Genomic DNA, 22,984 nt, shown 5'->3' with positions numbered 1-22,984 from the left:
TGTATTTAGTGTTGTTCTTGTTTTGGTTTTTTTGCCATAATCTAAAAATTAGTTGGTGTAGAAACTATAAATAATAGTTACACTTCATTTACTGCATTACTTGACAATCCTAAAAGCTGAATCCCTGAATATGGATTGTACAACATAGCACTGGTCACCAAATAAATTGTAATCTTAGATAGACAAACTACAGTTTTTAAATGATGAATTGATTTATTAAAGGAAAAGCTATCCAGACCTACAGAATATGTCGAAAAGTAACTGTCCTACTTGTTAAATCATGAATAAAATGTAATTAACCACAATGTTGAAAAACTAGTTGCAGTTGCCTGATTACTGCCAGACCAGGTGAATTACTAAACACTCAAAACTGTCTGACAAAGCAAAGATTCTCAAAAAGAAACACATCATGCCGATCTAAAGAAACTCAAGAATAGATGATTCTGATGGATGATGGATGTCAAAAAGTCATTGACATCCATCATTCTGAAAAGGGTTACAAAGCCATTTCTAAGGCTTTGGCACTCTAGTGAACCACAGTGAGAGTCATAATCCACATACAGAGAAAACTTGGAACAGTGGTGAACCTTCCCTGGAGTGGCTGACCCACCAAAATTACCCCAAAAGTAGATCCAGGATGTCACAAAAGAAGCCAGGTCAGAGTTCATAATTCAACTACAAGAAAAAGACTGGGCAAAAATGGCAACCAATTTGTGCCCTGAAGCTGAAACACTGTTGGGTTATGTAGCAGGACAGTGAACCAAAAACATAACAGCAAGTCTACCTTTGAATGATTAAAAAAAAAGAAAAAAAAAAGAACGACCTAGTTTAAGTCCAGACTTCAATCCAGTTGAGATTATTTGGTATATTACTTGGATGACCTTATGTTCCAAACCCACCAGTGTGCCTGAATTAAAACAATTCTGCAAAGAAGAGTGGATCATGATTCCTCCACAGTGATCAGCGCCAGTTATCACAAATGCTGAGTTGCAGTCCTTGTTGCCAAGGTTGGCACAATCCGTTATTAGGGTTAGGTATAACTACTTTCTCCACAAAGGGCCAAGGAGGATTGGAGAGCTTATCTCTCCCCCTTAATAAATGAAATCCTTTATTTAAAAACTGCCGTTTGTATTTACTTGGATTTTTTTCTGTCTAATATTAGAATTAAATTATGACCAGAAATATGTAACAAATATGCAAAACAAACAAACAAAAAAAAACAGGAGGGGGGCAAATACTTTTTTTCACAGCAGGTCACCTTCTTTATATTGAGAAAAAAAAGTATCCTAATGTTTATGAGCCGATTGTTAAAAATATTTACATAAAACACGAGGAAGCTAGTACTAAAGGACAAGCTATTCACACTGAAAGTCGTGTGTGACTAGTGCAAAAATGTTTGTCCTAATTGACACAGTAATAGTGACCTTATATCAGGATGACTGAACAAGACTGGCTTCAAAATCAAACCAGAGAAATGACAGCTTTGTGTTTCATCATTCTCCCTCACTGGTTTGATCATGTTTGGGGAGAACAAAAAAAAGATGCAGATGCATAGAACCAAAAGCAGACTTGATTTAGCTACAAGAAAAAAGGCTCACAACACTTTGTGATTTCTGACTCTTTAGAGTGTTGCAATAAAAAACAAAACTAGAGCATTTGTATGTTTAGAAGAGTTTTTGTGGCCGACTACATTTTTAAAGCACTTTCCTACCAACTCAAAACATATTTACATGTTTAAGATTCCCTTGGACGCTCAACAAAAATAAAATGCAAAAATCCTCAAACAAATAACAACACTGACTTTTTTTTTGTTTGTTAAATCCTTGGAGAGGGCAGGAGCACAGAAAATTGCTTCAACAACTGATTGCATCCATAAGCATATTTGTCCTTCTTTCAGTGCTCTTTATGGTCTCCGTCCTCTTCCAGTTTTCTAATTTCTGCCTTAAGGTGGTTGATGTTCTCTCTGCTGGCTTTGAGTTTGTCTTTCAGCTCCGCGATCTCTTGGCTTGTTCTCTTCTTTGCCACTTCCAGTTTCTCCTTGGTCCTCTGCTCCAGTTCACCGACTGGAGAAACGCACAGACATGAAGACAAAAGTGACTCAAAACTTGTGAATGCCTTTTTGTTTTGTTTTTTAAAACAGTGTTGAATATATGAATACATACACTCCGTCTCATGTTTGTAGGCTCCCAGGGTGAGTTGCCTCGATGTGGTCAGTAGCTGCTGCATCATGGCTGTTGGATCCTGAAAGATCTGAAACGCAGAAAAACGACGCATTCAGAGTTCTCGCTCTCAACAATAACATACAGCGATTGATGAGCTCACACAAACTGATATACAAACACCGTCAGAGTCTAAACCAATGGTACCATTTCATCGTAGAATTCAGACACAACTGTCTTCTTGGGCATGGCACTGGAATCTGACTGGAACAGCTTCAACAGGTGGTACAAGGTCACCTAAGAAAACAAAACCAGAAATTCAAGCAATGGATACAGGCACATTTTAAATAAGCTGATCCTCATAGACAACTATATATTACTTATCAAGTGCTGAGGATTACACAGTGCTGTTGTGTAAATATAAATCAGATGGCTTTTGATGTTTTTTTTTCTTATAAGAAACCATACACTAAAGAAGAACCATTTAAACTGTACACTAAGAGAAATAGCACACCACACTCAAAAGTGTGTATTTCTTTTATTTATAACATGTGTATTTGAAATACTAGGGCGGTGGTTTAGACACTCACCTAACAAGTGATTTGGTGGTATATAAATAAAACTGATTAGAAAATTTTAAACTCTAGCTCTCTCCTATATGCATCTCTTGTTCCGTCTCCCTCTTCCCTTTCCCCTCACCCCCCAAATAAATCAAAGCAGATGACGGAGAGCCCGCTCATCTATCTCCTTAACCACTTATCTAATTCAGGGTCATGGGCTGGAAACTATCCCAGATGTCACAGGGTGAGAGGCAGGGTATACCTTGGACAGGTCTATAACAGAGCTAATACAGATTGGAAGGCAACTAATTTAGAACTAGTTACCCTAACATGTGTGACTGTGGGAGGATGACACTGAGAGAAGCTACGCAGATACAGGGAGAACATGCTCCACACAAAAATGGCCCAGCTGACCAGGAAGGACAAACTTTGCTTTGAGGCAAGGCTGCTAACCACTGTGTCCACATGCCACTCAAGCTCTAAAATGTCTATCATCAAGCAGTCAAAATATATTAAACCCCTTTCATTCTGGTCCACCTGTATGGTGGATTCAAACCCTGGACCTTGTTGTAAGGAAACTGTGATGACAACTGCACCACGGATCGCTCAGCTTTCTCTGAAACAGCTAAGTAACTATTTGTGTTGGCTCTTACAGGTCTCTCATTGGGATCGATGAAGAAGATCTTGATGATGATCTCAAACTCCCCCCAGCCTGTCTCTGTGATTTCATATGGAGGCTTAGTGACCACTGGAAATAAGAGAAACACAGAGAGCTTCACAGAATAATGAATTTTCTGAAAAAGTGTCATATATTAAAAATGGATAGATTACTATTTCCAGTAAATCCTTCAATATTTCATACTTGCAATGTAAAGAGTCATCTCACCTCTCAGAGGGTTACCATAGCTCTCATGTAGCTTGAACTGGATCTTTTTCACATAAGCTGACATATCCTGGTAGAAAAGTATTTTTTAAGTCTTTTCAAACAGCATTTTGTATCGTTTTTCAGGTAAATGACACATTTTGTAGGCCCTGCTAAATCCCTCTTACTGATGTGGATGCCTCACCTCATTTCTGTAAGGCTTCACATACACAGACCACTGGTGTGTGTGCCCATCCTCTTCTCTCTTCTTTCCAAAGTAGCGGGCAACATTCCCAAACACAATAGGCTTCACAATAGTCACTCCCTGCAGCCAACAGAGAGAATACAGAAATTTAAAAACAGGCATGACAACGGTACAAGTGGCAAATACAGAAGTACATAAATTGAATCCGACCACGCGATTTTCGTCAAGTTATCTCAATCCACGTTAAATTATTCTGCTCATTGTTTTAAATGATATAAAATCACAAAGTGGTTCGCCTACACTACACTAGAGTGTGGCGTTAGTTACGTTACCTTAACGCGCCCCCCGGAATCTGGACCAAATTCAGTCATCTTTTTGAACATATTACAACTAAAACAGTGCCGCTAATCCTTTAGTGCGTTATGCAGGACTCTTTGTTGTCCTCTCAGCTTTCTTGTCTAAAAACCTTGCCATTTAGGCATTAAAAGTAGGCGTTACACACAGCGTACTACCATTTTAAACTGCCAGCCAAACAAGCGCCGGAAGTAGGTAGTGCAACGTATTAATCTGTCCTGATAGAAAGGCTACCAGGATTCTAAGGTTCCGGGCCCGGCGGAAGCAAGAACGTTTGCGGCCATTACAAAAGCAACCAAACTATGGTCAATGAACCTTTTAGTTCTAGGCTTCTGTGATTTTTTACTTCAAGTGACATGATGATGTCTAACATGACTGACAATACAGAAAACAGCAATTACTTTCGGCAATCCTGTTTTCATTTGCTCATTATACTGGATATTTTCGTCACTTTTAAGGTCTAAAAATGTATTTATCTGTCAATGTTTCTAGTGAGGAAAAACGAATCACTTACGCAATGCTATTTTAAGTATTCGTTTTATCCAGCAGAACATTCACAATCGGACAGGATGTCGACTCTTTTTACACAATAGTTAAGTTTTAAACCTCCTCACACCTGATGTTCTGCACTTCTGTCCGACACTGTTTTATACTTTAACAACCCTTTACCATTATATTAGGATGGACTTAAAATTCTGTTCAAAAGTAAGCCTTCAGGTCTAACACTTAAGGTGCGAGGTCCAGGCAATCTCCAATGGCAAAACAAGTGTTTTGGCCTAAAGTTAAGAAAATACTTTTGGACATCATACGTGATTTTTAAGCAACTGCTCCAAAACAAAATTTCCTTTCCCACACTTGTTTCTAATAAAACGAAACGCATTATGCACAAATAAAACAGAACCACAAAACAAACTTAATTTGTATACTTTATTCTTTGAGAGCAAATGATAATCTATTTACCTGCAATGTACCACTACATGTAACCATTATTGGCGGTAGAAATACACCTGAACCTTAACTTAAAATCCCAAAGTTACAGTGGTGATACAAATTCAGCAAGTACTTTGCCCAAGTGAGACCATTTAATATGGAAGCTCATTTCATTTTTTGTAAAGTCAAAAACTATTTTACTCATCTTAAAAAACTATAACCTCAATTTGTAGCAGAAACATGTTTCCAAGTCATCATGCAAAGGCCCCTTTACTAGACAAGTGTGATTTTAAAATAAAGTATCTAGAAACCAGCAGCAGTTAGTAACTAACTAGCAGTTAGTGAAAACATCTTAGTCATACAAATACTGAAAACTCATAAATACATATGTATATACTTTCCAACTGCTTGTGCAGTTTAAAGACTCCCGCAGTCGATCAGACTTCTTGTTTCTTCACTGGTTGTGTTTGTAGACCTAAAAATCACTTACCTTTTCGTGCTGCGGAACAAAAGCTAACACAAAGAAAATGAAACCAAATTCCTGTACAAATGCTCTTATTCTGGAGGGCTACACTTCTGCTTAGCTTGACCAGGGCAGAACTCCATTAGAGTTACCAAATTCAATGCACAACTAAAGAAATAATTTAATAATTTAAATAAAAACGAATAAAAAAAAAGAAAGAAAACAAGGCACATGTATAGTATTTTCCCCAAACAGCTCAGCAGGAAATAAAATGAGGAAAAAGAGCAACTAACTAACATCAAATTAAGCCAATATCATTAAAAAAACATGATATAGGGCCTTAAAACTTTCAACATTTTAAAACTAACTGTTCAGAAATAGCATCATTATATTCAAAAAGGTCCCATTTTTTTCTTTTTTTTAATATCAAAATCCAATTTACATTTTGTTTACATTACATCACACTTTCAGTGAATTTGCAAGGATACGGAGCAAAGGCACTTACATTCCCCAATAAGTCACTTTCTGAAGTATACTGAAAAAGAATACACTTCAAGAGCAAGACAATGGTTTCAAAAGATGCTGGTACAGTTTCCTGCACAGCCTGTCATTCAAATTCCTGCTGTGACTCTGAATCCAAAAGTTTTACATTCACTGGTTACGTTTGAAAATAAGGCATTTTCTAAATTGTTACGGAGTGAAATTGAAATGACATTATTAAAAGAATAACCCCCAGAAAGACAAGGTGTCAACACAAGTTTCAGATTTTTTTTGGGAGCAAATTAAAAATTTCACCAATGGCGATAATTTCACAAAAATGTGTTGTGTTGTCTGCATGCAACTTTGTTCTCGTTAAAAACCATACAAAAGCACCATGTTATTGCGCTGTATTCATACTGATTTGCATTTAAGACACCCGATGACACACTGCAGCATCAAACCTCAACATACCTGTAATTTCCTGATTTCCATTAACTCACATTTTAAAAACTGGTGGTATAATCGTGTTATATCATGTGTGCTGGGAAAGCTGTGGCAATGTAATTTACACTTGTTTTTTTTTAAAAATAATTGTAAGTTATAATAAAAATAACTGAGTAAAAGCTAAACCAGTCATTGCTATTTTCCCAACCTTGCATGAAAAAAACAAACAAACAAAAAAACCCTAAAAGCTTCAACAAATTGCTGTCCGTCCATTTTGACAAACATGCAAAACAATAAAAATGACAGGTGGCAGAATGTTTTACACTGTACCGACAAATTAAAACGCATTTTGTTCATGGTTTAGTTATTTAGATCTATCATGGAAAAGCCTTCAAAATTCAAATACATAAAACATGTAACATCTAAAGTGAAAGGCATGTAACAAACTGGTTCATACTTCCCAATTAAGGAATAAACACTTTCACTCAAGCTTCAACTATGAAGGCTGCTTGAATTAAAATCTGATTTTAAATCATTATATGACAGAAGTGAAAGACAATTTGTTCATGCGGTGTTTCAGTGATAATTATTTAGCGGAATTACAAAATAACCCACCATCAAAAACCATTCCAAACAGCAGGGTCTTCTCTTTTTTGGTTTAGCATGTTGACTATGTAATGCAACATAAGATAAAAACAAACCAAAGTGACTACATCCTTGCCATTTACCAATGTAAAAAAAAAAAAAAATAAAATAAAATAATAATAAAAAATCTAAGTCAGTATACACATTTAATATAAATGAACGAAACGTAGAGGAATTCACTGAATGCAGAGTGTACCTCAGTAAACATTTTTTATTACAACACCATCTAATTTTAATCAAAAAGCAGAGACATTTACAAACGTACTAGCCATGAAAAGAATAAATGAGAACGAGAGAGTGAGGGTAGGAGAGAAAACATCAAGCACATACCTTATAAAAACTAATCTCTAAACTGTATATACACACACAATACAGCGAGCCAAAGAACAAGAAAAAAACAACAAAAAAAACAAAAGGGTGTAATGTTTGTGTCTTCTATTTGGGGATCGTGCAGGCCATTTATTTATTTATTTATAAGTCGCAAAAAAGCATCACGCTTACTTTTCATGTCAAATAAAACATCATAAAAATAAAAGCTGTTTGGAAAGATTCTTTTGTCATCTTTAGTTACCATGAGTATAGAAGTTTGGATAACATAGCCTTACACAGGTCAGGGTCTTCCATCCGCTGCTCTTAAACCAGGCAGACAACAGATAGAGAGAAGGATGGGTAGAGAAGGATAGGAGAGGAGAAATGGAGGGGGTGGAGGAAGTGATGGTAGTTGTGTTCCTGTCCGGTCATGCACGGAGGGCAGGGAAAGAGTTCCTCCTTTTCCTTCCATCCATCCTTGATCCTCGTAAGCTGAAAGGTGTCAAAACGAAGGGTGGAGTTTGGTTTGGAGCCAGCCCAACAGTGAACATTTTCCCCACTCATCATTAAACCTCTACACTACATACACAAAATTTACACCAGGGCTGGGTTCAATTCACCGTCACTCTGAGCCACGAGGTTGGAGTTTGTTCAAGTCATTTTATCTTAGCAAAGGCAGTGCAGACAGAGAAGCCTCTTACACGCGGCATAAATGGCACTATGGTATTTAACTGCTACTCTTAACACTCTGTTGGCTGTGTATTGTCCCCAACCCTAGCAAAGACACAGAAACATATCATGCACAGTTCAACAGCTAACATTCAAGAACTTAAATTGAACTCTATGAGTATGTACACACACACACAAAGAAAAGTATTTCAATCTTTCGTCAAGTCTGCGCTGCAACTACAGAAACATGGATTTCAAAGTATGTACATGCATATACACGTATATACATGTACAGATGTTTGCATGTGGCACTTAACTCTTTTAGACATAAAAATATTGATAACCATATGTAAATGCACTTAAATACCTGGGGCAATTTTGTTTGTTCCATTACAGAATTACAAATTCAGGGATGGACAATGGTTATAGTGTCTAAATGGCCAAATTCTGTATGACCATTTCGTCTTGTTTACAATATTATTAAATGGTGTACCTGCATCAACATTAGGTAATACTTTCAGAATATTAAGTCTTACTTATAGCGTTTCAATTAATTTGGCTCTCAGAGGACTATAAAGTGCAGAAAACAGAAATAAATAACCTTTAAAACTTACAGGGAGTTTTATTGGAAGACCTGAGCTAAAAGTTTTTTTTCCTTTGACAAGTCTTTAACTATAGCAATAGGGATTTACCTTTCAATCACCTCCAAACATTTCAGTATTTGTCATTATGACCAGCAGGTTACATAACGGAGTACACTGAAAACTTTGCTCACTGTGGCAAATACCAGAGAAAACCATGGTTGCAATTTGTTTAAGCTGTATATTTAAGTGAAAAGACAAAGGACCAAAACAGTAATCAATCAAAAAAACAGCTATGAAGGAAAAAGCACATACGGCACATCTAGTGAAACCTTTCCTGCCCAAGCATACCAAGAGTTTTAATAAAACAGAAAAAAATATGACAGTGTGATTCTTACGGTGTCGCAAACATGGTCAAAGTCAGGAAGATGGAATATTTTGTGCTTGTAATGCTTTGCATAGACAAAGTTGAGCATGCAAAGTACAGGAGTCAGAAAAAGCTACCTCTAACCATAATTGTAAAGGACAGCAGCAGTGGGATTACAGTTCTACACAATTTAAAGCACCTTACCAGAAATTTGTACAATTTTAAGATGAAATGACAAAAATTGTGATAAAGAAAGTCATTTCAAACTTGTTGTTTCAACATTAAAATCACTGCTTCACACGCTGAAATGAAGCCAGATAGAACTGGTATCTACACCAAAATTCAAGTAAGTACAGGTGATTTTTTTACATTGTTTAATGATTCAAATGCATAATGAAATTTGATAGGTTTCATAATCTGAAAGGTTTTCTTTACACAGTATATGCCTGCAGACAAAAGCAGTTGAGCTTACAGCCACATCGCACATCTCAGTACTCCTCCCATAATCACACTTGACATAACTGAACTTTTCTCAAGGGTGAAACATTTAAATTATCAGCCCAATAAATCATTTATATCGGGTTCATTATATTTCATATAAAACTTTAAAATGTGTAGTAGGTGTGTCAGTTAATACAGAATGGAAATGAAACGGGACAGAGCCAAACCAGGGTCAAGCAGTCCATGAAATAGTCTCAGTCCACTAACTTGGCTATGTGCTACAAAAGGCTCGGCAAATAAGATTGGGCCAATACTTACCACTGCCTAGCTTATAGACTGCCGTCTAATCTTTCACTGTTATTACTTATGTGTGTATGATATTTCAGAAAACTACTCACAGACAGCTCATTGAGTATGAAAAAGGTACACATCTTTTTCACCAACTAACAGTTCATGTGTTATATACTGTAATAACTGTGGGGCTAAATATTAAGAATTAAAACCATGTCCATTTGCCTTAGCTCAGCTATAAAGTCAAACATTTTCTTTTTCTATATTCTGGCCAAAGGCCAAAATTAAGGACATGAATTACATTTCAACCATGTTATGGACATGAAGGCTGTTTGATTAGCTATAACCTAAACCGTTTGACTCTGGTTTGACATGTGTAAATAGCTTGGACATTAGGGCTGCACCCCCCAGCACACATACACCTACAAACAGGCTGAAGAGAAAGCATAAAAGTAACTTAAGCCTGGTACAAACACTGTGCGTTCTTGCATGGAAACATGAACAGATAAACAGTGTTAAGCACATCTCGAAACAACAAACGGCCACACTACAAGAAGAGGAGCAATGTACTTGGCACTCAATCTCAATTATTTTCCTCTTTAACAAGCTCACAAATATCAGTAGAAATGCAAAGGCATGGTGCAATGGAAAAATTGGGACATATCTCACCATCAACATTTTTGCTCGCTTAATTTTGATCTTTAGTCATTTTTACTGCAAACAACAATTTATAAATATTCTTCAAATGCATTTTGGTGCTTGACACATTGCAATAGGCTATTAGGCCTTGTGCCCACAGAGGATCTCCAACAATGACAACAAGATGGCTATTAAAGGAGACAGCAGCAACTTTCACATTTATTAGTTAGATTTTTTTTTTTTTTTTTAAATTTGGACTTAAAATGAAAGTTAATTTACAAAAAAAAAACTTATGTATTTGACAAAATGTAATCTTTTGTTGTGAGGTTCTTGGTGGACACAAGGTTTTGCAGGAAAAACGTGAGCATGTAAAGAACAATTTTGTGGAACAGAGACCAGATCAACTCAACAAGCTAGAACTGACAGCTAAAATCAACATAACTCTCCAGTATTTACATGACAAATTGCCTTTAGAGTTTAAGTTACATTCTTTTGGCTACTTTCAAAATGCAGCAACTCCATAAGTTAAACCACCCCAGTTATTATTTTCCAGTATAAGAGAAATAGGCACACAAACAGGGAACAATGTGAATATATAAATATCTTTCCAGTGGGTGGAGCATAGTTCATGCTGTTTGAGTGCAAATACATGAAGATATCTTTAGTGGATAAAGCACATTTAAAATCAGGACAGATATTATTTGGGAATGGGGGCAACTGTACAGAGATGCTGTAGGGTCCACGTAACCTACTCAAGTCTGCTTTACATGCAACACTGTAGATATCTCAAAGCTTTGGCAGTAAAAGACAGCCAAAAAACCCAAAATGGCTGAAACACTATATCCAAAGAAGCCCCAAAACTTTTCACAAGTTAGCGGGTTATTCAACGTGCAACTGAAGCAATGGAAGAAAGCATCTTCACAAAGAGATTACATAACGACTTGTGAAACCCTGACTCTGAAAATCCCAGACAAAAACCAGCACAGGGCAGAAAGGCAGCCTAAAATAGTTGACTCAAATCATTTGAGAGCAATACACTATTAATGATTTTTGTATCCAACAACATTAGGTGCAAGCTGACAATTAGAATGTTCAGATAAATGCATCTACAACCACAGCACCAGTTAAAATTGAATTAGCTTGGATATAATGCTAAAAATAGACAAAAATCTCACATGCCTGCATGATCTCTTTGCTAAATTGGACCGATTAAACTGAATGCTGAAGCCTAACTCACTGTCATGAATGTTATGCAACAGTACAAGTTCTCCCATAAAATTGTGACTTTCTTTTCCTGAATCATGCAGAGCCCTCTAAGGGTTAACACTGAGAATATTTTTCTGGACTAGGTTTGTGTTCTCTTGCAGTAATGTTTTCTCTGATCCATGTAAAAAAAAAAAAAAAAAAAAAAGCTAAACTCTATTATGAAATTGCATTATACTCATTTTGACCACTACACGAGTAAGTTGACTTTCAGTTGTGACTGTTCAGGCACAGGTATTCAGTTACTACAGAAACTAGAGGAGCTCTTAAACTGTAGCTGTGATTTTTGACTAAAGTTGTTGGAAGACAAACTGTCAGCGTGATAGTGGCTGTGACCACAGCTGTGCGTTAGTTACGGTTACAGTTGTGACATACAAGGAGTCGTTTATGATAGGTCTAACATTGAATGCACATGGAGAATATATGTAACTTGTATTGAATATACTCTATTTCTGAACACTTGTGGTATTTTAACAACTAGCATTAAAGCATTTTAATAGTACAGCAAGATCTCCACTTCAGTCCATATGCAGAAATTATATTACTATGAGTGAACGCCACAATGGCCTACAAAAAATAAAATAAAATAAAAACAAAAACTCCAGTGTAACCTTCTGGGGGAGCTCCACAGACTCAAAGAGCTTAGGATCTAAAAACACTGATTTTCTTAAGCTTGTGCTAGCTTTTAACTTTAAATCACTTTTTTTTTTTTTTTTTTTAAATTGTGTGTCAACATAATAGTATGATAATGCAAGTTATTATGCACAGATCTGAAATATTAACCAATTCTCATTACACAGACTCTGCAAACAATTTGATTTCAGCCACTGTTGAATACAGGCTGACCTTTGCCTCATAAAATGATTAGATGTGACACTGCGTGTAAAAACCACACCAGCATTTGGATATTCAGTAACATATATTTTGACAGATTATTATGTCAAGGGGACAGGCATTTTTCCCTCCTCCACTTCACCTCAACATCTTAAGTTAAGGTGCAATTATACAAAAGTGAGCAAACACTATGCAATAAAAACATTCAACTTGACACAGGTGAAATGTCAGGTGATATTATTGTCATGCAGATATGGCACAATGACATTAGTTTTTTTTTTAAGGGGTGGGAGGGGGCAAAAGTCATAAGATGTTGACACTGATAAATGTTTAACTTCTCTGAAATATCACAGGACAATGATAGATTTCAAATAACACACTAAAACTGGAATATGTACAACACTATGAATGAAACATTTACAAAATGTAGATTGGTCTACTACTGACAAGGTGTAAAAACAGTAATCAATTCAATCTTAACAGACCATATAAAATCTTAATTTGTACGAAATACTGTAAAAATGACTGTACAGTATTGTGACACCCAAATCTTGCCAATCAGGATTGAAGCGACCAGTACAAGCCCACTGATAAACCAAACTTTGGGAATTCACATATAATTAATATGGCAGTTCTGAGTGTTGATATAATAAAAATCAGGCACATTTGGTCCACTTGCCACAGTTCCTGGTAAAAGCCAAAATTCTGATAATTTCTACTTTATTGATGCAAAAACTCTTTAAATTTTATAAAAAGAGTAACTGCAAAAATCATCTCAACAGGTAACGTATGCTATTTTCTTGCCATGCACAGGTGCATACAACTTTTATTCTAAAATGTATTTGTTGTAATATCCAAAGCAACAAATGAACTTTGTAATTTACCAGCCTCTGAAGCCTGCAGACCAAAGAGTACAAAATACATCCAGAAATCCAGTGACTTATATTTTCTCATTTCAAAGGGACTACAGCGTAGATACAACACTTACAGACTCCACACTGTGCCAAAGTGAATACATCAAGTGTGTATTTTGCACATTTTGTGATACAATAGAAATTGTGATTACCACTGAAGAAATATGGTTTAAGTTGACTTACCTTATACCTACCTGAAGACAGAGGACTGAGTTTTGAAAGCCTTTTCGTTGCCTACCTCTTACTCTCCTCATGCAGTAATTTAATATTTTGATGATAACATCCATTATCAGATGTTTAACCATTATTTGGGTGTAAGTAGGATTTGGTTTTGGGATTTATCTAGAGCCAGTGAATCCAATGAGAGGAGGTGTGCAAACAGAGAAGACTTTAAATCTCAACTGTGCCACTTTCTGTTTCTGTCATGCCGTCTGAGCCTAAATTAGTTTGCCACAAGGTTTAAGACAAAGATGCTGAAAAATACACAAAAAAATAAAACTGGTACCCACCTCCTTTCCGGCTAACGGTGCCGGTATTCCCTCTCCCTCTCTCTTTCCCGGTCACGGTCCCGATCCCTCTCACGATGACGATCTCTCTCCCGACTGCGTTCTCTGTAATAGTCCTCATGCCTGTCGCGGCTACGAGATTTGTGTCGTCGACTCTTTTCTCTTGAGCGACTGTGGTCACGTTCCCTGGAACGTTCTCGCCTTGCAGAGACAAACGAACATCAAGTTACAGTTGTGAAGTTTTTAATAAAGTTCAAACACCTACATTTTCTTTTAGTATGTAACTACCTGTTTCAGTGTAATATTTAACAGGCTTACCTTGACGCAGAGCCATAGCTCTTTGACTCAATGCCGTGGAGACAGTCCTGCAGAGAACTGATGAGGACCTTGCAGCGGTCGTCTGCGGACACTTTGGACTGCTTAATCAGACTGATGGCTGTCACCAAAGTCTCTATAGCACTGCCATAATCACCTAAAAAGAGAAAACAGTGGAGTAAACTTTTCATCCATCCATCCTCTTCCACTCATCCTCATCAGGGTCGCAGGCGGGCTGGAGCCTATCTCAAGTGTCATAGGGCAAGCAGCCGGGTACACTGGTCTATTGCAGTGCTCTTTTACTTCTTTGAAGAAATTTAAGTTTTCCCTTACTGACAACATGTAAACGCACTTATTTAAATGTATTGGAAATATATCACCATTTGCCTTACCTGCACTGGCATCAGAAACTGCTCTAGATATGGCACTGGAGGATATGGCTCTGTTCCTGTTCATGATCTCCTCAAACTCTGCCTCACTTAGAGGGGTTCGTGATGTGTCCATGTCCCTAAAAAAATAACAGGAAAAAAAAAAGGATCAAGCATTAATTTATTTTTAATTCACAGTATCCAAGTTCTAGGCTACCCGAGCACAAACAAAAACCTCATATTGAATGTGTATATATAGTGGTTTAATTTGTTGTTCTTCTCAGTAATTGTTCTTACCGGCCTCCAGGCCCATAATCTCCTCTTTCATATGGTGGCGGGCGGCCGTATGGGTCATTTGGTCCCGGTGGACCTCGGCTATCATTGGGTGGCATGCTGTTGTTGCCAGGGGGAGGAAAGAAGGCAGGGTTCACGTGCGGCGCTGGTGGTGGGCCACCTGGCGGGGGACCTGGCAGATGTGGTGGTGGAGCCAATGCCATAGGCGGGCCAATAGGTCCAGGAGGACGGGGTGGAAAGGGTCCTGGAGGGGGTGGGCCCTGCTGAGGAGGTGGGGGACCAGGTGGAGGACCATAGCCTGGAGGAGGTGGACCTGGAGGCAGGGGTCCCAGTGGTGGCTGGCCAAACTGCCCAGGGAAGAGAACAGGTGGAGGAGGCCTATCACCACGATTTGGAGGCCCAGCCATGGGAGGTGGAAGACCCTGGCCTGGAGGTGGAGGTCCTGGAGGTCCTGGGGGACCTGGTGGACCGGGTGGGGGGCGTGGAGGACCCTGCATGCCACCTAGAAAAAGAGCAAATTAACAAAAAAGACAAGAACAAAAAAAAAAAAAAAAAAAAGAACATGAAAGAAGTAAGCTCCAGTAAACCAAAATTATTGTCTAGAATGACACAGACTGAGCTCTCCACCTCTTTCTACAAGAACAAGTAACTGGCAGATTGAAAACATAAAATGTATACTGGCACAGTCGATTTGTGGACTCATTTTTGAAGTCTAGTGGCAGCCTGTATTTTTCTATGTATCTTTTGTACAGTGATACCTTTAGGTACCAAATGGCAATTTAAAGCAGGGACAGTGACACAAAGATGAAAGAAAGCCATTGCTGCACAGGACAACAATTGACGAAAAAAGGTCACAAATGACACTGAAAAATAAATCAAAAGGAAAGTGAACAGATGAGAAGCTATAGTTTCAAGCAGGCGTTGCCGTTTTAATTAAACAAGGCCTTGTATTGGACTGGACCCTTCTCATTAACACTTGACTCAGAAGATGCACTGCTATAAGTTTCCAGAAGCCCTAAAGAGAGTATATACAGTGTATAAACTGCAATGTGGAACTAAGGAGTTTGACTGCTTTACATCAATTACAAACCTGCGAAAAGAATTTTTCCAAAAGTTTAAAAATACGTTTTTTCTTGACACTGGGCCATTATGTCACCTGAAACAACTAATTTACCTAAAATGTACTTAAGCTCAAAAAAACAAAAGCACACGTTTATTTCTTTTGGTAAAAATGTTTTAAAATTTAAAATGCTGCCACATGTGGGGCAAATAATGTAAACTGTCGATTCAGAGTAAGCAATGAAGATCAGCTGCCTCGGGGCAGTAAATGTGACAGTTTAATTTGTCAATAAAAAGCCAAAGCTAGGATTATAAGGCCATCTAATAAATCAATTAGATTAATCGAGGTATTTCACCTCTGCTACGCCAGCTCCCGTTCCTGCCCCCCGGCTGGAAGGGATTGAAACTCATATCCATCAGAGGGCCATCTTGGTGCCTAACCAGATCTGGTCTCATGCCCGAGCCTAATGGGGAAAAAAGCAAACCAATCACAACTCCTCCCTTCAGAAACCTCTACCTGCTAACCGAAGGCCTGTCGCAGCCCAGCGGGACGGGGCACCAGCCACTAAGCGAAAGAAGAGATATGAAAAGGGGGAATGGAGAACAGCCTGCTACTCCATTCTCTTACTGCTTCTGACAAGCAGCCAAGCCAAGATTTGTAAAGAGGTAAGTTTGGCAGCGTACCAAGTCAAGCTTTGAGAAAACCTCTAAGTAAAGGAATGGTGTTGGAAATTTTCACAAGCAGGAAACCACACCATGAGAAGGATCAACTGTTCAACTTGAGGTTAAGTGAGACAAAAATTCAAACCAGACAAAGAAGGAAACATGCAAAGAAAGCCCTGCCAAGGGAGAGATGAGAGATCCCGCAATAGTAAAAAAAACATACTAGATCAGATGAGCCATGATCCCATGCAGGTGTGAGTAACAGCAATGCCTGGACTGTGCTACCTGAGCAGCACTGCCAGACAGAAAGCAGAACTTCCAAGTTTTTAAAACACTTGTGACTTTAAATCTGTTGTGCTGTAACATTATATGTATTTATTTTTTTTCAAATCATCACACAGTCGACAATACTGAACAGAAATAAACTGACCTACAAAGTTCAATATGTGATTTAACACAACCTCTGCCAGCTGTGGTGGATCCATACATGACAGGTTGCACTTTTTGTGAGCTGTGTGTCTTTATGGATTTGCTTATATCCACAACACATCCACTCATGAACTCGTTTTGACTGCCAAGTCTCAAAAACTAATATATCCACCTCAAGTTCAACTATATATCCCTATGAAATGTGGTTAAACAAACTTATTTTGGTAATAAGCCCACTCAGCATTCAAGACAACACAATCCATTGATTTGGAACGTTTCTGCCCCTAATTTATTTTTGATGATGAATTTTTGAATATCAATATTCATTTCTCAAGTAACTGAGTGTTGTCCCATACTACCAACACATCTTGCTAAACTAACCAGGAAGGTGTGGTGGAGGACCCCCAGGCCCTACGGGACCAGGGAAGCGGTCTCCTCCAGGGCCAGGTGGTCCGGGGAACCTGCCTCTCCCTCGGCTGCCCATGGGAAAACCGCCACGGGGTCCAGAACCAGGAGGACCAGCCTTTCCTTCCCCAGACATCTGACCTGTCTGGGTACCTGTGAAAAGACAAATACAAACTCATTTCATATGTAATCATTAATCAATATGTGCACCTGGCTAAGAGACAAAAACAAGGATAAATTACATGTATGAGTTCATACATATGCTAAGATTAAACACAGGTCATGTAACATATGTGATGTACTGTGTAGTCAAATATATTTATATTTAGAACAACTCACATTCCAACATGTGCAAATTTTTTACATAACTTCTTTTAACCAGCACTGATCTCTTCGGATAAATAAACCATGTGCACACTTGCCCTACTTACTTTTGCGTGATTGCATTTCAAACTGGCTGAGGGACTGCTTGTTGCATGGTGTGACAATGGGATTCTGACCATGGAGCTCCCTCTTTGACAGCAGCTCCATTAACTTTCTGGAGGATGCCTCTGAACCAACACACACCAGAGCAAACCTGGAAAACACGCAGAGGGCATACAGTCAGACAATTGATCGCATAAACATCAATGCACTGTGAAATTCTGAGCTGATAGTAATATCTAAACAAGGTCACTGGCACTCAAGAACATATGTCTTTAGAAACAACAGCCTTGTGGTAATACAATCATAAAACTGACTCAGTGTGATCCCACCCTGTACTCCTAACACGAAATATTTAACATACTCTTTGACTTAGTCCAACTGCATCATAGAAATAAAATACTAAAGACCTCACCCTTTTGACTGGCCATTGGCTCGGTTTTCAAAGAACTTTATCTCCAGCACATCTGTGATGCCTATCACCCGGATAGCTTCTGTCAAGTCCTCATCAGTTGTCCACTGCAAAAACAACCCCAAGCAAAATGGCATCATGTATGGATCACAATTAAATTTGTAAGTCCAATTTTTAGACAATCTGACACTCACCCATGTGAGGTTTCCTATGTACAGGGCGATTCTTTTTCCAGTGTAGGTGTACACCACGTTGGGCAGGGCGCTTTTCCCTCCCTCTGTGCCACCTGGGGCTGGCAGTGAATCCAAGTAATCCCGGTCTTCTGGAGCATCACCATTATTGGCTGATGGGGATATTACGTCATCATACAGGTCGATCTGCTCATGAACTGGGTAGTCAGCTTCCTGTATTAAGAATGCAAGAAAAGATCAGTGAAGCACTTAATATCTAGAGCTTGATAATGATTTGATGTTATTAACACCAAGGATATAATTTATCAGCTTCTATGTCTGATCTGATTCTGAATCGGTTTCCTCACCAACACCAGAATAGCAAACCTACATTGGTTTTCACCATCACATTGTACAAAAAGGTTTCCTTGTAACAGGTGTGCAAAATTCCCACTGAATTGAGTTTGATTTAATTGTTTTTGCAATAGGCAGTTGTCAGAAAAACATACCAGCACTCATTAAAAAGATGTAATTCACTATTGAATCAATTCAAGTTCAATAACACTAGCATCATGCAACTGCTTTATGCTGACCAGGAAAAGTCAATTTAGGGTTAAGGTTCACAGCATATCCAGATATTGTAGTATGATAATAATAATAACAGCATAAACTTGTGATCAGCAGATAGTCGCAAGCTTCGTAGAACTTATATCCGTATCAAATTAATTTGAAGTGGTTTATTTATGCACCCTGTGCAAAACCAATTGCTTCAATTGGGACAAATTAAAAGATTGGGGGTTTACTTAACCAATCTGCCAAAGTCGTGACTTAAATATATCCGTTAAATCATTTTATTCTAATACACTGGCTTACTTAAGTTCAAATTTGATCACCTGGATAAATTTATGCGTCGTGACTTTCCCCAAGCATGAATGCAAACTGAGTGTTTGCATTATGGGTCAAACTCAAGTATGTTTTGAAAGCTGTTTAGCAGTTCGAGACACAACACTATCTTCACATTGGCTAAGCTGAAATTATAACCACCGTCACAGAAAAGGGGCGTGTGGAGAAAAATATCTTCTGAATAGCCCCAACATTGACCTACTCCATGCTAACAACATGCCGTGTTTATTACACTATTCAGAGCCTACTAAGGTTGGGCGACTGCACGAGTTTATCGACGATAGGCTGAGGCTATCGTCAGCTATTGGCCTGACCATTGTCGGTTGGAAAATGTTTATACAACCTTAGAGCCTAAAGGCGTTCGGTTTAGCTTAAAACTTCTCTTTATCAACTGAAAAAAGTAAAGACTTACTAGACACGACAGCGTGATAGCTGTGAATTAGTCAATGTCAGCTCGCTAACGAAAGTGCGTTTGTTTGTCTTGCTAGCCCGCCACTAACGACCATGCCAAGGCCTGAACCCAAGCTACGCCGTGAAGACGGCTGCTTTTAGCATTTACTTGAATAAATAACAACGCACATCACGAAACAACTGCAGCGTGCATATTAATTACTAAATACATGAAAAGTCGTGTTAAATGTCGACAACCCCACGAACAAACAAAAGTCTGCAAAGCACGCCGATAGCAGAGGCTGCAGGCTTGCAGCATGTTGAAAAGGCCTTGTATGTCAGAGAGCCTCTTTAGCCACAAAAGCTCGCCACTTTGTAGGTTATAATAAATATAGCAGATTATACAGATATTAAAAAAAATAACACCTATAAGCGAGGTAGGAAAATATGTATTTATTACCTGGCTGAACTCCTCCTCGACGTCGGCGTAGATGTCGATATGATCCACACCGTCCGCCATTTTCCTCTGACTACCAGCTCTCACCGCCTGCGGTGCAGACTACAACGACGGTACGCCACAAACAATGAAAAGAAGACAGGCAACGAGCGCCCCCGCAGGTTAATTTCATTCATTACAACATCACCCGTGTAGACCACGGGAAAATCTGTTGCAGTCACCACTGACTGTGAAACAAAAGCCCACCGTGTTAAAAAAGCAAAACTTATCAAACAGTTTACATGTTTATACATCCTCTTGCTTTACTTATGATTTATAGCATGTGTGACATCAATTTTAATTATATGGCCCCCCTTTTTTTTTAGCCTTGAGACGACGTCCCACAATTTACTTGCTTTTGAGGATATTCCCAAGTCTGGCTTTTACCCAATTTATATGAAGGGAAGACTTTCTATTACAATAAACTGCTTTTTGTTACAATGCTTTGGACATCAGGGAAAGTTAAAAGACATCAAAACCTCCAGGGCTTTGCAGAGTTTGAATGATGATGTAAACTACCACAAAGAAAATGACACACAGAGAAATACACTTCTGTCTTTTTTTTTTAGTTTCACACAGGAGAAAATATAATGTGAAGAGACACAGAATATGTGTGTTATAATTATGCCAATCTACCGTCACATCCTTACTGACAATACAGGAGATTATAAAGACTGTTGTGTGTGAGCACTAGGACAAACTCTTGCTTTTCTTTTAATCGCTACAGTATTTATTCAACAAGAGAGCTTGGACTATAATATATGTGGGGTATTCCCCCAGCATTGTTAATGTTTTCCACTTTGCACTAGACAAACACAGTCTTTGCCCCATATTTAGTTTGTTGGGATCTGATCACCAAAACTGCCAGGCTGTCGTATCAGAACCCCTGACTGGTATAGATTTCAGAGTGAAACTCGGAACATTGCATGACCATATTTGTTTGCAGTTTACTTGTTTAGGTATTTAAATAATATCAAACGAGCTGTGAAGCAAGAGGCTTGAATGCAGCAATTTTAGAACTTTTAATTGACAATTCACTAGAGAGAAAAAAATAAATAAAAATAATGCTAATATTGCATTGGTGGTCAGGAGGATGAATTAATCTTCCCTAAAACTGCCATGTGTCTACTGGTGGTATTTGAAACTGGTTCTTTTACACATCAAATTAAATATATTTTATTAGTATGAAGATGCAGTGATTAGCAGTGTCACTTGAAAGCAAGGAGCTTCCTCTTTTGTGCCTCCTGGTCCACTGGGGCCTTTCTATATAATGTTTTATGTTTTACATTTGCCATTCTGGATGCTCTGGGATCCCCCCACAGTACTCAGACGTGCATGCTTAACTGGGGGTTTTAAGTTGGGTGTGAGTGTAGATTTTCTTTGTTTTCTGTCTATCTGTGCTAGACCTGTGATGAATTGACAGGATTTTATGCGTTCAAACCAAAGAACTTCAAAGTACGAATGAGTACAAAGCTTTGACTATCACTGAAATTCCAGTTAGAGTAATTTCTTTTATATATATTACAAAAAAAGATTTCTCAGGTTGTCAGTAGACAGAACTGAAGGATTGAATCCAATTACCAATAAAGTCATAATTTTGATAACTGTCATCCATTTACCTTTATGTGGCCAAAATAAATTACTCAAGTTTTTGTTTTAAGCAGATAAACAACAAAACCCAAATTTATAATTTTATTTAGACAGTACAAATCAGGGCCATAGATGTGGCAATGTCAACCCGTGGAGAGTACAAACAAAATCAGGACAGCTAAATAATTAACTTTCAGAAACTTAATAAGATTAACTTATATGTGTGCTTTGAGAGGCAATTAAAAATGGGTGTAGAAAAGGCTACACAGACACTCAGAGCCAAAAATGCATTTAAGTGCTCAGCAAAAAGTGCAAAATATAAAACATACAGGCAAATATATACAAAAATATCATATGCAGTTAGTTTCATAGTGCTAATTGACACTGAGATTACATTTTTATTACTGTGACATTTTATTTTTAGTGACTGAGCTATAATAGCGAGCATTGCTATAAAAGTTACATTTTAAATGAAGAAAAAAAGCCTTAAAATATACCATATATATCATAAACCATATAAAAAAAAAACTATAAATATTTCTTAATCGCAAAAACATTTGTATATTTTTTCAAAAATGTAAATCCTTGGTGCCAAATACATTGCAAATGCATGTATGCATTGTTTTAATGTGAAAAGTTAGATATTTCCTTTTTAGAGTGTGACGATCTTCAGCTCATTTATCATTTCAGCATTTACAGCCCATTAGCCAGACATACATAATTAGTTACGATATGTACAGAGAGACAAAAGACAAAAAAAGGCAGACAGATATGTAAAAATAATAGTCACAGAAACATACATTTATAGGATGGAAATAAAAAGTGAAAACATAGTTCCCATAGACGCTGACAACTCCATTCTATTTTACTTTATTGCATATTAATTTTACACAATGAGTCCAATTGTGCCTGCTTGTCCATTATTATCGTGACTCATTAGCAACACAACAGTGTCTCCCTGTATCCCCCTACTGCAGCCCTCTTCACACTGGCTATTCTGCATTTATAAAAGTCTGCAGATAATGCATTAGATGTGTTTACTGGATGTATCCAACGCATATATAATATGCATGTGTGTGGATAAATACACAGCTCATTGGGATATGGGAATTGAACAATGCATGTTTTTCTCTTTTCACTTTTTCATGTTG

At 37.9% G+C, this 22,984-nt stretch overlaps 2 protein-coding genes across 4 annotated transcripts; both read right to left on the bottom strand.

Moving 5' to 3' along the window:
- Positions 1 to 1,365: 1,365 nt before the first annotated feature.
- Positions 1,366 to 4,346, bottom strand: yeats4 (YEATS domain containing 4). Its single transcript, XM_085376428.1, has 7 exons — positions 4,119 to 4,346; positions 3,787 to 3,906; positions 3,606 to 3,672; positions 3,373 to 3,467; positions 2,367 to 2,456; positions 2,163 to 2,250; positions 1,366 to 2,063 (listed from the first exon to the last, which is right to left on the bottom strand). Exons 1-7 carry the CDS (start codon positions 4,167 to 4,169, stop codon positions 1,894 to 1,896), a joined length of 681 nt encoding a protein of 226 aa, XP_085232554.1. The 5' UTR covers positions 4,170 to 4,346; the 3' UTR covers positions 1,366 to 1,893.
- A 739-nt stretch (positions 4,347 to 5,085) lies between these two features.
- Positions 5,086 to 20,294, bottom strand: cpsf6 (cleavage and polyadenylation specific factor 6). Of its 3 annotated transcripts, XM_085376424.1 has the most exons (11): positions 20,208 to 20,294; positions 18,479 to 18,688; positions 18,288 to 18,391; positions 17,881 to 18,026; positions 17,426 to 17,602; positions 16,309 to 16,416; positions 14,897 to 15,395; positions 14,624 to 14,739; positions 14,235 to 14,388; positions 13,920 to 14,117; positions 5,086 to 7,903 (listed from the first exon to the last, which is right to left on the bottom strand). In XM_085376424.1, exons 1-10 carry the CDS (start codon positions 20,265 to 20,267, stop codon positions 13,931 to 13,933), a joined length of 1,761 nt encoding a protein of 586 aa, XP_085232550.1. In that variant the 5' UTR covers positions 20,268 to 20,294; the 3' UTR covers positions 5,086 to 7,903; positions 13,920 to 13,930. The 3 variants fall into 3 exon arrangements, with proteins under 3 accessions (XP_085232550.1, XP_085232549.1, XP_085232551.1); XM_085376423.1 differs by having other exon boundaries at positions 5,086 to 14,117; XM_085376425.1 differs by lacking the exon at positions 16,309 to 16,416 and having other exon boundaries at positions 5,086 to 14,117.
- Between the last annotated feature and the right edge of the window lie 2,690 nt (positions 20,295 to 22,984).

The sequence above is a fragment of the Diplotaxodon limnothrissa genome, linkage group LG17 (genome assembly GCF_057381915.1).
Source record: "Diplotaxodon limnothrissa isolate DT_005_m linkage group LG17, D_limnothrissa_male_GT1.1, whole genome shotgun sequence".
Lineage (NCBI taxonomy): Eukaryota > Metazoa > Chordata > Actinopteri > Cichliformes > Cichlidae > Diplotaxodon > Diplotaxodon limnothrissa.
The sequence above is the reverse complement of the archived record's forward strand: the minus strand, read 5'-3'. Positions and strand labels throughout refer to the sequence as shown.